At 46.7% G+C, this 16,795-nt stretch overlaps 3 protein-coding genes across 8 annotated transcripts in view; 2 read left to right on the plus strand and 1 right to left on the minus strand.

Annotated features, from left to right (window-relative positions):
* Positions 1–882: 882 nt before the first annotated feature.
* On the plus strand, positions 883–3,599 carry LOC118510600 (MOB kinase activator-like 4). The gene is made up of 4 exons (XM_036052607.1): positions 883–1,018; positions 1,277–1,440; positions 1,581–1,790; positions 1,871–3,599. The coding sequence occupies exons 1-4, from the start codon at positions 959–961 to the stop codon at positions 2,103–2,105; spliced, it is 669 nt and encodes a 222-aa protein (XP_035908500.1). The 5' UTR covers positions 883–958; the 3' UTR covers positions 2,106–3,599.
* The window catches only part of LOC118510597 (ribonuclease P protein subunit p25-like protein), a 28,831-nt gene continuing 15,622 nt past the window's right edge, over positions 3,587–16,795 (minus strand). The window contains exons 1-3 of one of the 2 annotated variants that reach the window (XM_036052603.1): positions 4,675–4,836; positions 4,315–4,599; positions 3,587–4,234 (exon numbers count right to left, since the gene is read on the minus strand). In XM_036052603.1, the coding sequence (XP_035908496.1) occupies positions 3,697–4,234; positions 4,315–4,599; positions 4,675–4,745 (894 nt within the window). In that variant the 5' untranslated portion in view covers positions 4,746–4,836 and the 3' untranslated portion in view covers positions 3,587–3,696. Of the gene's footprint in view, positions 4,235–4,314; positions 4,600–4,674; positions 4,837–16,795 lie in introns of those variants that run through there. The other variant, XM_036052604.1, reaches the window with a different exon arrangement.
* LOC118510594 (aromatic-L-amino-acid decarboxylase) lies at positions 9,012–16,602 on the plus strand. Of its 5 annotated transcripts, none has more exons than XM_036052599.1 (9): positions 9,186–9,273; positions 9,369–9,425; positions 10,330–10,730; positions 12,752–12,822; positions 12,891–13,127; positions 14,643–15,348; positions 15,421–15,673; positions 15,749–15,838; positions 15,938–16,602. In XM_036052599.1, the coding sequence occupies exons 3-9, from the start codon at positions 10,364–10,366 to the stop codon at positions 16,137–16,139; spliced, it is 1,926 nt and encodes a 641-aa protein (XP_035908492.1). In that variant the 5' UTR covers positions 9,186–9,273; positions 9,369–9,425; positions 10,330–10,363; the 3' UTR covers positions 16,140–16,602. The 5 variants fall into 5 exon arrangements, with proteins under 5 accessions (XP_035908491.1, XP_035908490.1, XP_035908492.1 ...); XM_036052596.1 differs by having other exon boundaries at positions 10,333–10,730; XM_036052598.1 differs by lacking the exon at positions 9,369–9,425 and having other exon boundaries at positions 9,012–9,318; positions 10,333–10,730.

Here is a 16,795-nt window from a genome sequence, read left to right on the forward strand (position 1 = left end):
GCCCGATGATACCTGGGAACGCCTGGCTAGCTTTTCATTTCCTTCCTCATTGATCCGTAACTAATGACTGCTACTGGTGTTGATGCTGCTGGCTGACCCTGAGCTCCCTTTAGGTGACTATGGCAAGCGTCGAGCGAACTGCGAATGTTTAGAGCAGCAACAACAACAACAACCATCACACACACCTTTCAAAGCAAAAAAAAGGGACGTACAAGAAAAGCTGTTTGCTTTGGATAACCTTAAAACCCCCCTGACCGGCAAAATCTGCTTTGAAAGGACTTCTGCACTATTGCTTTTCCATTTGCGAAAAGAATCGAGAGGGTTTTTAGCTGGAGTGTTTCCATTCGAGAATGTTATGTTTGTTGTTTCGAGAACAGTTCACTCGAAATAGAACCTGATCTAAATTATTTGTTAATGCAGCCGTTGTGAAAGACTCGCATTTACCATATTGATTGTACTGAAACAATTGTTTAAATGAAGCTCATTTTAAATATTTAGGTTGTCAAATGATTGTTATGTCTAACTTAATACTGAGCTTGTATAAAATCGTTTATTTGGAATACATTTCGAAGTTTTCAACTCAATTCCCGCCACAGTGAGAAGCGCATTTTACACTCACACACTCTTACATACGAAAAGCTCAGCTCGAACGCTTCAAGAAACGCTTCGGTGGTACATGCAAAACGTTTTACTGTAAATTAAAAACAATTGCATTGGAATAACGGGTAAATGAAACCAAAACAATCAAATAATCAATCCAATTACCTTTCCACACATGTTTGCAATGATTTTCACGAAAAATACCAAAATAATTCACAAACCCCAAAATAAATTCTGTTTGCAGAACTCAACCCAACTTGCTAAACATGCCCCCAAACTGGCTGTCACTTTGACAACGAAAGCTATCCATCAACCAATAACAATAATAACAAGAACAGCAAGAAGATAATTTTCAATCATGAAGATGGCTGACGGTTCCACAATTTTGCGACGAAACAGACCCGGAACAAAGGCAAAGGTACGTAAAACGGACGGCTCAAATGCGAAAACAACTTCCCAAGAACCGAATCTCACCCGGGGTGTAGTTGGATTTCGCATCCCCCACCCGTAAGCGCCCCAAAACCAGCGCCCAACTTTCGCCACTGGCTTCCGTTGTGTTGTGATGAGAAAGTGAACTTCCCCTTCCACAGCAGCGTATAATGGGATCGATCGGTGCTGCTATCAGTGCAGACGGAAGCAGCGCTCTAATTGTTTGTTATGCTTATGTTGATTGTAGGACTTTTCCAACTGGGCCGATGAAGTGTTCGAGGAGATGGATAGCACGCTTGCCGTGCAGCAGTACATCCAGCAGATGATCAAGAAGGACCCGTCGAATGTGGACCAAATTCTAACGATGCCAGACGGGCAGGACGAGGGTGTGTGGAAGTACGAGCACCTGAGGTAGGTGATGGCGGGAGAGTGTGGTTGGAAAACCTCCAGCTCGCAACACAGTCCAGGCTGTTTCGCAATGCTCGTAGCGTTACGTTAACAACCGCCCTCCACCCGCTGGGTGGTGGCCGTCAATGTTTCTTGTTTTGCAGACAATTTTGCATGGAATTGAACGGGCTCGCGGTGCGGCTACAGACGCAGTGCTTTCCGGCCACCTGCACCCAGATGACCGCCACCGAGCAGTGGATTTTCCTGTGTGCGGCACACAAAACGCCCAAAGAGTGTCCGGCCATCGATTACACCCGACACACGCTCGATGGTGCTGCATGCTTGTTGAATAGTAATAAGTATTTCCCCAGCAGGTAAGCTTCTTCCGGGTGGAGAAAACAAAACCGCTTGTCCTCGCGATGTGCTCATACATTTTGCTTTTGCTTCCCCTCAGGGTGTCCATCAAAGATTCGTCGGTAGCGAAGCTAGGTTCGGTGTGTCGCCGGGTGTATCGAATTTTCTCGCACGCCTACTTCCACCATCGGCGAATATTCAACGAGTTCGAGGACGAGACATCGCTCTGTCTCCGGTTTACCAACTTCGTCACGAAGTACACGCTCATGTCGAAGGAAAATCTGATCGTTCCCATTCCGGAATGTGAGCTGACGCCCGGCGAAAGTGAAGCCTAAACCTGCAACTCGGCTAACGCCAAGGGCGCGCAGTGAGCGCGTGTGTCAGTGTAGTGTCATTGTTCGTCATTTTTTGAATGCGACTATTCGATGTGAACAAACCAGCAGTAGCTATCACAACCTTCTCTCCGCACACGGCGATTCTCAACGGCCGTCGATCGTCGTCGCACACTCCCTGCACGGTGGGGTTCGGTAGATCGGAGCCACAGCAAACGGGGGTGGGGAACAGTATTTGTTTAACATAGCGAAACCAACCAACTGTGCGCGGCCGCCACACGAGGGATTGCAACAATCTTTTTAGTAATCGTATTTCCGTGTTGTAGAATCCATACTATATAGTTCCCGACTCTACACGTGTGTGTGTGTGTGCGTGCGTGCTACATGAAGCAAAAGAAAAACGGAATCCGGACGGCTAGAAAGGCTAGACGTGTGTTGTACGGCGGTGGTGGTAGTTGATCATGTGTGCGAATATATAATGAACAAAACAAAAACAAATCCCAGCAACAACTTTATAGCAAAGGATATTAAAAACAAAACAAAAGCAAAACATTTACATAAAGGAACACTCATAATGTAATGAACATACCTATACATATGATACGTGTATAAATAGTGAAGCTATTATTTAATTGAACAAATTCACAACAAGAAAACACATACACACAGACAAACAGACACAATAATAGGTGCGCGCAGTATGGAGGAACACAGATAGCGGACACTATGTAAGCGTTTCCGGAAGAGGAAAGGGAACACGCGAACCAAAAGCATCGTACCGATTAGCGAAGCGAATCTTAACAAAGCATATAACCGTCAAATGCCACGGTTTTACTTTCCTTGCGAGATTGAAGTTAGCGAGCGTTAAAGCATACCGATCGATCCTCATGTTCAAAGCAATAATGAAAGCCACACTCGGTACGAAAGGGAAGAGGGACGAGTTTTGACGAAGCGTTTCAACAAACAAAACAAAACATATAATGCTACTCAATGGACAAATGGGCAAAAAAGGGGTGCACGTTTCGCATTACCACCACCACGTGTGAAGGATCCGGGTAAGGATTTGAAGGATTTTTTGGATTTTTGTTTGACAATCGAATTTCATTAATTTTAACCTCAGCTTACACTTGCTCTCGAACGAATTACTTTTACACGCCATTTCGATACGCATTTCCCCAAACCATCACACCTCCGAGATTCATGTAAGGAGAAGGAGTTCGAGACAACTCGCAACAACAGTCATTCATTCACGTATGCCAATAGGGAAACTGTCCACCACAGTGCTACGTCAGCGTCGTCAAGAATCATCAAGCGAAATCATAGCCAGAGCGTCAGAATGACCGCGAAACATTGCAGCGTAGGAACGGCATACAGAACTCGTTAATCAATGCAAAACTACTACGGTAAAGCGAAATATTCAAACAAAACAAGAAGAAGGAAAACCAACGTTTAAATAAAGCTCTATACAATTACACGAAAGGAAGTACAGTACGTGAATTAGCAGGTAATAAAAATTCATTTATCCAATACTTTCACGAAAAAAGGGGGCGAGTGTTATTGAAACTTTACTTCTTCATGCATCGGTGTAAGATCCTTACTGTGGATCTCCATTGTCGGTTTTATTCTCTCCGCCAGCCGCACCACCACCACCACCACCACTATGTTCACCCACCTCAGTAACGTTCGACTTCTTCCGATTGTTGCCATCCTTCTGCTTGCCCTTGTTCCGCGGGTTTCCAGCACCATCACCACCTCCGCCATCCTTAGGCTTGCCGCCTTTTCCCTTATTTTTCTTCTCCCGGTTCGCACCATTGCTGGTGCCAGCAGCCTCCTCCCCACCATTCGAATAGGGTCGATTCGCTTTCTTGTTTAGCTGAGGTCCGGTAAAGTAGTTGCCCTTCTTATCGCCACCCTCCTTCGGGCGCGGTCCTTTCGCACGCTTGCTAGGACTTCCATCGGCGGGTCCGAGACCGGCCCCGGTCCAGAAACCGCCCTGTGTCTTGGAATGCTGGTAGCCCGGCACCTTTGGATCGATCTCGTCCAGTGAGGTGATGATGTGCACGCAGGGAATATTTCGTTTGGCTACGATCGGCTCCAATCCACTCTCCTGGGGGACCCAAAACTCTTGAACTCTGGAAATTGAAAAAGAAAATCCCGTTTGAACAATCTCATCGCATTGGTTGCATTGTTTTTCTCGCCATAAATTACGCACGTTTTGAAGCAAATCCGCGTGACCTGGTGCAGCTCAAAGTGTCGCTTCATTATCTCCGCACAGCTTATCGTCTTGCCAACTCCACCATCCGAACCGCTCCACACCACCGTACGATACGTACCGTCCTCCAGCGCCTTTTTCGCATGCTCGACCAGATTCATTACCGCCGAACCGCCCTTCACCTGCATCCAGAGAAACTGGTCCGGTAGCACACCAGCCGGAAACTGGTCATGTGACATTTCCTCCTCCACGTTCTTGCCCTTGTTGTAGTGCATCATTTTTGTCCTGAAATGGAAAAAGGGGAAAACAGAAAATCGTCGGCCATTAAAAACCCAAAAGCTTCACAACCATCACAACAACCTCCGGCGGCGGTATCGGAGACGAGCTCGATCGATTGAAAGCCGGTAGCGACAATTGGTCCACCGACACATCCGTCGTATCCGGGCGTCATCGGAGTGTGGACTGTTGGAATGTTACGAGGAATGTTTTCTACATTCCAGCAAAGCGGTCAATGCTGCTGATGAACCCTTTCACACCGTGAAGCGGTGATGGACGAATGTCGTTGAACGTTAATCGGGGAGAAGAAGGAAAAAAATTGCTTCACATTGAAGATACAGCAGCGGGTTTAAATGAATTCATTCAAAACGGTTAACTTTCGTCTTTAAACAAACAAATGTGATGACGTGCAAGCACCATTGTCCTTTTTGCGTCATTGCGAGCAAATTGATCGAAGCCAACTCAGAGCAGCTCCGGAGACAGCTGAACGAAGACTTAATTTCTCTTCGTCTGCTGATTCAATTTTACCGCAATGGAGCTCGATTGGATTATTCAATTCTAACGCCTCTGCAACTAGGGAGGCCGAAGGAGGAATGATGGGTAACAGAAAGTTCCATCAATTGGGCAATTTCATTTCGACCCTTATTTGGTCACAGAAAGAAGGACAACCAATTTTCGATTCCCAGCTAAGGACTAAGTAAACTAAGTTCCCATCCACCAATGTAACATGAGGTTCTTAAAATGGTGGGACTCATGAAAATATTGTTTAGTACGAGCTGCTCAACTTTTTAAAGGGCCATTTTACCACTGTTAGAGTTCAATTTACGTCTGACCAATACCTTGGCGTCGTTAAAAAAACCTAGATTCTTCCAATACTTTTAGTATAACTTCCTGGAGACCAAGCGTCAAGAATTAAGTTCTCCATTCTCTTATACTTAAACCCGAACCCGCTAATGACATTCTGATTCCATCCGACGAACCCTTGAACAGTGGTAAACATCATTATAGTAATCTTACTGACCATTTACTTCCATTTTCTTGCCCACACGTTTACGCCACACTCGAAGGACACTCCATCCGAGCAGGCACCAGCACAAGTGTTCTTGCAGTTGATGCGTAATTTAATTGATCCACAGCCACAGCCTCACAGAACCCGAACACTCAATCGTCTTCATCTCTCAAGCGAACCGAGTAAGGATAAAAATTAACAGCCAAGCAGCAATATGATTTTCCCTCTTTGCTTGAGCAATTGACACCAACATCTTCAACGCGTTGACGCGTCTTGACTGTGGCTGACAACACACCACACCACAAAGCATAGAGCAAGGAGGTACAAAGGCGGTGTTGTAAGAGTTTTCCCACGACCTCGATCGATGTTCGTACAGCTTTCTTGTGCTCGTATAAAAGGAAATAAATTATTCTTGTACCCCGCAGTTGGAAAAAGGGGAAAAAACGAACCGGAAAACTGGGTATGTGTGACGAATACGCCAAACACAATTTTCCATCAAACCCGAACCTTATCGCTTATCATAGTGAAATCGCGCCTCCCATTGATATCGCTTTTCGGTTTTCCATTTTACTCGTTTTTTCCTTTGCTTGCAATTGCGGTCACCAGGATCTCGAAATCGATCCCGGACGCGATGCTCCGTCACGTTGAGAGTGGACGGTTGCGAGGCGTTGGTGCTGCACTTGGCTGGTGGATGAATTAATTTTCCCATCGACAACTTTCATCATATTCGCTTCGAGCCGCACACAGGACGATAGCATTTCCCGATCCGGGTCGGGTTGATGAAGGAACAACGCGCGTGTAATCGGGTGGCTGTACCATTGTTGTGCTGCGTGGTTCGTATTTTTTGCCTGGGTTCTCTCTTTATATTCATACAGCAGCGGAGGTGGGATCTGTGGCTCTGTCGGGTTCGGTTATTCCAGTCCGATATGCGTTGCGCTGTTCGAACTTTCGTCGCGGCTTCCTACTGCTCCCCGGCACTCTTCGTCAAAGTTATGCCAAAGGCGTGAAAGAATTTCATTCAGAAATATCTCGCACCATTCTTCATTGCTGGGGTTTGCTGTCATATGGGGCGCAGCGACCGCTATTGGCAAGACGGCGCATAGAGTGCCGGGACGATAGGACGTTTGGATTGAAATCAGTCTATAGGCAAGTTGGTAAAAGGCATCCTTCCCGCTCATAATTGTACTACAATGTGTGAGGTTTAATATTTTCACACATAGACATTGCTGAGAATGATCCCAAACTTGAGGCTTGCCTTGGGAAATTTCGACAAGTTGATATCGTGTCAGGAAGAGTCCTGTGACGTCTGTCGCCGTTTTCTTCTAGCTGATGAAGGAAGCCAGAATACTGTTGTAATATCGGGAAGGATACATCGAGCTAAAGGAGTAACTTAAATGAAACATAGACGAAGAACGCTTTCGGCAGTAACAACGCTTTGATGGAATTCAGTATAAAATCATTTCCCTTTCCAAACATGCCACGTGCCACAACCATTCAACGCGGATCAAGATTGATGGCTGTAATTAACTATCAATAATAAGTGTAATTTTCTCCCCTCAACGATAATTATGAACGATAATAAAGAGCAGAAATTTTAATTTCCCAACCGATCGACCATCTTTTGTTCTCGCTGCCTTTTTGTTATGAACCCATTTTCACGTTAATCTGTATCAATATACAGAAAAAAAATCACTCCATGCAAAACATGACCAATCAATCCCCATCCCTATCTCGTTATGTGCGTGTGTGTTTTAATGAGTGTTCACACATCCATTAAAAAGAACTCACAGTGTGGGGTTTGGGAAATTTTACCAATAAGCTTCACCCATCCGCGGGCTACAAGATTTACGGGCAGCAACGGGGCTTGTGGGACACACTCCCCCCGAGGTTAAGTGTTGAATTGGCGAGACCCGGTGATTGAAAGTTAATTGATTCGATGTAAATAACGTGGAACGTGTCTAGCGGGGGATGGTTTGAACCGCAATCATGTCGATTTTTGTTTTTCAGCATGTGTCTCGTGGCAGCGCGAATGCATTTCTGCCACGTGTTGTAAAAAGGTCGCAAAACAAAGGGGGCCGTTGTAATGCGGGAACGAACGATGTGCCGCATTGACCGCCCGAAAAAAGTTGGTTCTACAGGATCCCCCCCCTCAACGTGTCTACCGTACCGGGAAGACGATTTTAATTAAGCCGGCTAACTTTCTCTTCGCATTTCGAAACTGAATCTGCGTCAGGGTTCGTTGGTGAACATTATTGAACAGCAAAATAAAAAAAAAGCAGGATTGCATAGTTTTAGGCGTTTTAAAACGGAAGCTGTTTTTCAGTACACTTTATTACTAAATTTACGCCTAAATGTATGCAATTTGACTAATACATTCTTAATCGGCGTGGTTTATTTGTTAACCTATCAGAAGCACATTCTATTACAAACCGTAGTTCACATCTTTCCACTGCAACAATCAACAGGTTGCAGATTGCACACAACTGTTACACGAAGCTACCGGCAAAGGCCATCTACCGCAGCGAAAATCATGCATTCACACCGAGCAGAACCGCATTATCGCTAACGGCGTGCAGCATAAAATCACATTCCATTCATTAGACGAAGCGAGATGGGTACGAGAAAGAGATAGATCGGCAAACTCTTTCTACTAAAGTTCTCCTACGCGACCAAAGCGTCCTACGCGTCTGCGTACTGTTAGGGTCCTATCCGGTGAGGCTAAGTATCCTCACACTTTCTTCCTTGCTCGCCCAAGGACTATAATGACGTCAGCGTGCAAGCAGCAAGGATCAAAGAACTCAGCACTAGAATCCGATGAGAAGGCTATTTTCCATTGATCGTCGCAGGTGTTTTGGGGGGGGGGGGAGAAGGTGCTGAATGTACAGGTTTACTGCAACCCTTTTTATTATGCTTTACTGTCACACGACACAACGGATAAATATCTCTCACGCAAAGGTTCGATTGGAAGAATCATCGCTTGCCAATGCTCCCACAGTAAGCTGAGTGGTGGAATAGAGCAAGACCAGGTCGATATTGGTTTCCGTCCGTCCGATTGGTAAAAGGGTGCTGGAATGCATTCCCGTTTTTATCCCTCAACCCGAAAAACGGCGGACTGTTGCGCGCGTCGTCCGTATGTGCCAAGCTTCAAACACCAGAATGTGCTACGCGCTGGAATGTGGCGCCGTTTCGAACCGTGCTCAAAACCTTCCAGCTGCTCCGTCGTGGACGCCGATGGAGCGAAAGGAACCTACGAGCGAGCCACCGAGCGATAGCTCCATTTCGTTTTTTCTGGCCCGCCCGCCCGAAGTGTTTCACAATTAGAATGCGTTTCGCATTATCCTTTCCCATTACATAGTCTAACACCGAGCACTGTGCCGGGTAGTGGCGGTGATGGATAGAGAGAGGTTGCTAGAATCCTTTCGACTCCACAGCGCCAATCTTGCATTTCCGCGAGAGCCCATCAGCACGATGATGATGATGATGATGGGCAGGAAAGGAGAAAAAAGCCTTGTGGGGATGAAAAACCACCAAAGAGCAAAAAGGATCTAGCCTGACCGACAGAACGGCAAACGGCTCAGTTACCAGCGGGAAGTCGAAGCGTTCGGTTCAGCAGTCCGGTAAAAGGATCCTAACGCAGCAGATCCCTACAGCAGTAGCCCAGAAGTGAATTCTAGGTGGGCTTCAACAAAAACCACTGATCGGAAGCTTCAGTGCTCCAGGTTCATTAGCGGTTTACTAACGGCGTTCTATGCGCTCAATTCCGTGGCAGTGAAGTGGTAGTGAAGCGTTGCAAGTGCATTTATTTACCAAAAACGCCCTGTGTGTGGTACGTGAACTTTAGGCTCTTAACTGTGAATTTGAATTGTGAAGTGAAGAGTTTACAGATAAATAATCTAGTATATATGTAGTTTAAGAAACTAAAACAGTGGCATTAGAAGAATAAATATAACACGGCACATCGATATGTGTAAGAGTAATGCCTGAATGTAGAAGAAGTCAGTAAGCTTCAACAGTTTAATTGAAATAGAAGATATTTTATGTAACAAACTAAAGGAAGTATATTAATAAGAAAAATATTAGATCAAAAATATTAAAATGTGTCAAGTTTTTAAATTGATAAGACTATTTCCATAGTATAATCAGCATTACATTGAGTAAAACTAAAACAGTGATCAACTTTCGAAGCCAAATAGACCCAGAATACGTTATGGTTTAGTGTCTAAAGCAGTGACTAAGCGCTTCACAGACACAGCAGTGCATATCTATCTAATGTGGTTGTAAAAGTTATAATTAAACAATTGAATGCAGGTTTTCTCCATGACGCACTAGCTTCAGAAGAATCGGATAGAAATCCATCAAGTTTGGCCCACGGTCATCAACCACCAGGATTATTCGGCTAGTTGAGTAACAGTAGACGGCTAATAAAATGGTCCTATAGTTTCGTGGAACTTGCACCCCCGGTCGGTGACTATCGTCCAGATGTGCATACTACTATATCGAGGCTTGTTGCCAGTTGGTCGATTGTTTTATAGGGTCTTTAGCATCGTTCGGTAGCAGATCGTGGCAGGATTAATTACTAACCACTACGGCTCGGTCAGCGCTAGCTGTTTACAGTTCCGGAAGAATCTCAGTAATTCGATACCCATGGTCCCATAGGAACAACGCCATAACAATCGCGAGATTACGGATGAACTGTGTGTTGTCCCTTTTTGACGCTTGATTACTTTCAGCAGATTTCGAAATCGCCCATCTAGAGCACCCAATATGGACAGCAAAGAGTTCCGACGCCGCGGTACCGAGATGGTCGAGTACATCTGCAACTATCTGGAAACGCTCGAGCAGCGGCGTGTTACACCGTGCGTGGAGCCGGGCTACCTCCGGCACCAGCTGCCGGACGAAGCGCCGGAAGAACCGGAACCGTGGGAAAAGATCATGCAGGATGTGGAGGATAAGATTATGCCGGGCGTTACGCACTGGCAGCATCCGCGCTTTCATGCGTACTTTCCGTCCGGGAACTCGTTCCCCTCGATACTGGGCGACATGCTGAGCGATGGGATCGGTTGCATCGGGTTTTCCTGGGCGGCCAGCCCGGCCTGTACCGAGCTGGAGACGATCGTGCTTGATTGGTTGGGTAAGTTGACGTGCCACCGATACACCAATTGACCTTTTTGCACCTCTCCTCACGAATCCGCAACGATCGCGAATAAGATCAAATGGTGCTGCTGTGGCTGATCGTATCGAAGCGTTTACTGTAAAGCGTTTATTGTTTTTAATTACGCTTCGTTGAACGATAGCCGGCGGCGTACGGCACACGTCACAGCCGAAGAGTGACGTCCGCAGACGGATGACGTTGCTGTCGAATGCTTAGTAACCCGCCAATCGGCCGATCGGTGATCGCTTCGACGAGGGAGGTGTGTTCGAAACCACACAAGCGAACGCATGCGAATCGAAATACATCATACACATTTCACAAACGACGCACTCCGCCATCGTCGTCAGTAAAACAACACACACGATACCACGAGCGCGGGACCAGGGAGGCTTGCTTGCTAGGTTCAGCAAGGTCAGCCAGCCGTATATGCAAGGAATCGAATATTTTTAGACCAAACTTTTGCGCCAAAAATAGCTCCCGGTGCAGGTTGCGTTGCTCGTACGGGCCTTCGCATCATTCGACACCAATTATTTAAACAAACTCCCTGAATTGAGCTTTTTTTTCTCGCTGCTACTGCTCCCTACTACGATTGACCACCAGAACTGCTGCCACCCCGTCTTCAGCCTCGAACACGCTCGCACCAAACCTCTCAATTTCAGCATTCGATTCCGAAGTGATGACGAGCAGCAACAAATCGTGGCCGAATTCGCGTTGGTATTTTAGAAGCGCGTGTCAGCAGGATGAAGATTAACGGCTGTAACGGGCGTGGAAACAATTTATGGCCGACGACAAACAAGTCTGTTTGGACATGTTTTACTAATTTGTGGCAAATTATGGGTAAATAATAAGGAACACATGCAACTTCGTTGGGAATCGCTGGGCGGTGCTATCGGGTTTATGTAAATAGACCACTTACTGGCCCATTAGAAGTTGAATGTTGTGATGAAGTATCGTTTTAAAATTCCATCTCCATTTTATAGCAAATATCTCATTCTCAATATCTCCTTCAAAGGTCACCCATTTCCTGCCGAGCTATTCCACATCGCTCACCGTCTATGATCACATCCACAGATATCCTCATATTAACATGTACATTTGAAAAATAATTGAAATTCTTCGCACATGATTCATAGAACTCACGCACAGATGCTTGGCTTCGATCGTAAACGCCTACGACCCCAAGAGGGAGCAATCCATTCAATCGTCAGTAACCGAATCCTACCACATACTACCATCGGGTACCGTCGTCTCGGAATGTTCGCCCAAAAATCTTGCCTCCTTCCCAGCGGATCCGAGAACCGCAAGCTATCAAAAGACACCGAGACGCCAGCAAGCGACACACGTTCGCCTGCCGTTCGCCGCTCATTACCATAAATAATCGATGATAGAGTAGCACCGAATGTAAATCGACCGTGCGCGGTGTGGCAAAAAGTTAAGCAGAGCGTATTACAATTTGCTTTCACGACTCCTAGGCGCGCACGCTCTCGCCACGCTTTCCACGTTCCACTTGTTGCGTCGCACGGGTGCAACATTTTTCATGGAGTGAGCCGGAAAAATAAAACATCCCGGAGACGTTTACAAGAATGATGAAATTTTAACCACTTGTTACTCCATTAACATCATCCAACGCCAACTGGAATTATCCCGCCTTACGGAACCGGGGTGGTCTTCCGAGGATGATAAATTACGTTTTAATTAGATCTAAGCGGTGGTGGAAGTTTTTCATTTTCCCCGTCACACTTCAAGAAACCGCGAGTCGATGGCACTCTGAAAACCCTATTTCGGACAGCCTGTCCCTTGAGTGCCCAGAAGCGTAAGAGGAACTAAAATTGAATCGTGATCTACTACTCTCACCTCGATAAACACAAATTAGCGAAGTAGTTACGAGGGTACCTACACAATTTAGATGCATCCCTTAAGGACAATCAACCACCGCTGCAAGAATGGACATTTAATATAGTAAATAGTTTATCTGACGCTTCTGTCTCTCCTGCTCCTAGGCAAAGCGATTGGACTTCCGGACTCATTCCTTGCCCTTAAGCCAGGCAGTCGTGGCGGTGGCGTTATACAGGTAATCAAGTTATTTATTCCAGCTGTTTTACTAGACGTGTATCCCCAATTGCTATCCCAATTTTCCAGACGTCCGCGTCCGAGTGCGTGCTGGTTACGATGCTGGCCGCTCGGGCCCAAGCCATCAAGTATCTGAAGCAGCAGCACCCGTTCGTCGAGGAAGGCCACCTGTTGTCCAAGCTGATGGCGTACTGCTCGAAGGAAGCGCACAGCTGCGTGGAGAAAGCGGCCATGATTAGCTTCGTGAAGTTGCGCATCCTAGAACCGGATGAAAAGTGTTGCCTGCGTGCGGACACACTGATAAAGGTGAGTGAAACAGCCGCGAATACTGCCTTTTTTGGAGATTTGGTTGAAGAAGCAACACATCCCCAACGCGCTTACGCAGCGGATCCAAAAACGTGTCCATGACACCATCCGGCTACGGTAAACAAGAAGCGGAGCGATGTTCAAAAGGTGGAATTTGGATCGGTTTTCACGCGTCCTCGGAAAATGCTTCACCCCAACCTAGCCGCCGGAGCTGGGATGTTATTGGCGGCGTGTACGGTGTAAACATTGGGACTGGCGTTGTGACTCATAGGACGCTAACGTAACGTCCTATCTTTCCCCTATCCGATTATAAAATCTCAACAATTACCCTTCTTCTTCTGCTGAATATATTTATGTTTAATGCTTCGAAACAGCAACAATTTTATACTCTTAATCGATTAAACGTGCCTTAAAATTGAGCACAACTCGGGCATGCGTCAGTCCGAGTTTCCCGACGTCGCCTTTCGATGCTCGTCCAGTACTCGGCGTGCCTGTTGCTGACCATGCTCGAACCCGGCAGCAAACCCTTTCCGGTAGCCCTCGTCAAAATTGCGCTGATTATGCACTTCCTGCCCGGTAACGACACCATCCGAGAAGGCGAGCTTAATGAGTGGTTCCGCACGTCGTTTCGCGTCTCGTTTTGATATCTCAAAGTCCTCCTCCCGATCCATTTGCCTTTTTTTTTGGGTAATCATGTTGAATGGAAAATAAAACAGAAAGGAAAGATCAATGGGAGAGAGGATTGTGATTAAAGTATGCTTTCAATCAAATGTACTTAAAGAGAGGCTGCCTTTTGTCCTAAGACTTCTGGGTTTGAGTTTCATTGATTTTGAATTTGGACATTATTTGTAAGTGCAAAGGGATGATTTATTAACGGCTGCAAAATTAGCATCGCCTTAGGGCACAAACTCATCCGATCCCTAAACATTTGAATAGGCCGTTTCCAGACAACCTTTTCGTAGAACGAGTTTTAGCAAAGTCTTGTTGACAACTTTTACTCGCTGTATGTCACGTTACAAAATAACCCAAACACATCAAAAGCACATTAAACGATGGGATGAGAAATAAATACGTGCCGATACAAACAAAAACCACAACCAAAGTCCATCATCAGGTCAACCGGAAAGGTTAATAGCAAAACCGTCAGTTTAATCATAAATTTACTTAGCATCGCTACTCTTCCATCAGGGCGTCAATACGGCCCTAGTACGGCGGCGAATAGTCAATACGGCGAAGATTTTACGAGGATTCTGTCCTGCACAGAAATAAATTCTACACGAACCTTACTTCGCACAGCGACACAATAAAACATCGCTGCACGTCAGTCAACGCTCATAAAGGCATACTTTTCGAACGTCTACAACATGTAATTTGTCCATAACAATGACATGGAGTTTATACTTTAACAGAAAGATCTTAGCTGCACCTGCCAAGGTTGCATGGCTAGAGCCTATAGCCCATTCCTCATCCTACTCTTAATATTGTCCCGTATTTCGTGCGACTTCCAATCCCCAGGCAATGGAGGAAGACGAACAGCAAGGCTTGATACCGTTCTTCGTGTCGACCACGCTCGGAACAACGGGTTCGTGCGCATTCGACGATCTGGGCGAGATCGGCGAGGCACTGCAACGGTTCCCAAGCGTTTGGCTGCACGTCGATGCCGCCTACGCCGGCAACGCGTTCATCTGCCCGGAGCTCAAGTACCTGCTGAAGGGCATCCAGTACGCGGATTCGTTCAACACCAACCCGAACAAGTGGCTGCTGACGAACTTCGACTGTTCGACGCTCTGGGTGCGCGATCGCATCCGCCTGACGTCGGCGCTGGTCGTCGATCCGCTTTATCTGCAGCACGGCTATACCGATTCCGCGATCGATTACCGGCACTGGGGCGTACCGCTGAGTCGCCGGTTTCGCTCGCTCAAGCTGTGGTTTGTTCTGCGCAGCTACGGTATATCCGGATTGCAGGCGTACATCCGCCATCACATCGATCTGGCGAAACGATTCGAGGCGCTCGTGCTGAAGGACAGTCGGTTCGAGGTGTGTAACGACGTAAGGCTGGGGCTGGTGTGCTTCCGGCTGAAGGGAACGGATCGGATCAATGAGAAGCTGCTCAGCAGCATCAACGCGTCCGGCAAGCTGCACATGGTACCGGCTTCGGTCAACGATACGTACGTCATACGGTTCTGTGCCGTTGCGCAAAATGCCAAAGTTGAGGATATTGGTAAAAAGGAGCTGAGTTTAAATGTTTCCTTTCTTTCGACCAATCGATTCTCGTTTTGATGCCCGATTCCAGATTATGCATGGGACGTCATTACGGACTTTGCCTCGGAAATACTGGAAAAGGAACAGGCGGACGAGGTCAGCGAGATCGTCGATCGGCGCAAGACACACACGCTCGCCCAAAAGCGTTCGTTCTTCGTACGCATGGTGAGCGATCCGAAGATCTACAACCCGGCCATCAACAAGGCCCAAACGCCGCATCGTATGTCCACCGAGTTAACCTCACCCGGGCATGATGGCACTGTGGTCACCGTACAGTCACCCAAGTATGTATCACCCATTTCATCCTCCAAAAGTTGATCGCTCATCTACTAAGAGTTGTCTCCACCACACATCTTCAGGACTCCCGGCTCGGCCACCTGGATTAGTTGGCCATTGGCATTCCTGTTCGCATCCGCCGATGATGGAACGAAAAATGATGTCACACTCAGGTAATAACGATCACAAGATCGTCTAGCCCATACGAATCGCACATCTCCAAAAAGTGCATCAACACACTAATGCATAACTCTCTCACTTTACACGCGCAGATTCCGCCACCTTGACACCATGATGCGACTATCGGCGTCGCGCCGTAACTCCGCCACCGGCGGTTCATCTCCATCGCCCGAGGGAGAGAACGGCATTACCCTGCTGAAGTCGCCCAAAAAATCCCCAATCCTAATGCGAAAGCGTGGCTCATCGCCGAATCCACCAGCGGCAGGTACGAACAACGGTTCGGCGGCTAAGTAAACCCGTCGCACTCCACACCGTTAAATGGGAAAAGGAATGATGAACACTAGCTTTCTCTTGACTCTTGAAAACCAATGTGAGACATACCTTTAAAACAGCTGGAGCAGTACTCGCTATGATGCAGCTATTTTAACACTTAAACCATCAAACACTAATCTACACACCCTGACCCTGATACGTCCTGTTGAAAGATAGTTAAAGAACATGCGAACCAAATCCATTCCAGATCTACGCACACCGATTCTACCGAAGAACTCTCTCAAATGTAAGCCCGGGTAGCTGATCTTGTCCGCTAGACATAGACAAATGTTGAACTTAACTTTGCTGTATTTATTCCCAACCGCACAAATAAACACAAATGATCGAATCGCAAAATCTGCTCCAAAATGACGACAATTAGATGTAGCACGACACGTGTACCGAAATCTCCGCTCACCCGGGCACACTAAGTGGTCGCTCTTAGTCTGTTATGACAGTCTGCGGTTATAAACTACCGTCGGACGAACGGTAAGTACATCACTTACCGAACGAAATGTACTGTTCGGAATGTTTGCCAATATGGCTGTGTGATGGTAGTGATCCTAATGTTTACCGCCTAAGTACACACGACCATTTTGCGTTGAATTCCACGATCGGAACAGCAGCCTGGCATGAGG

The sequence above is a fragment of the Anopheles stephensi genome, chromosome 3, assembly GCF_013141755.1.
Source record: "Anopheles stephensi strain Indian chromosome 3, UCI_ANSTEP_V1.0, whole genome shotgun sequence".
Taxonomy (NCBI): Eukaryota; Metazoa; Arthropoda; class Insecta; order Diptera; family Culicidae; genus Anopheles; species Anopheles stephensi.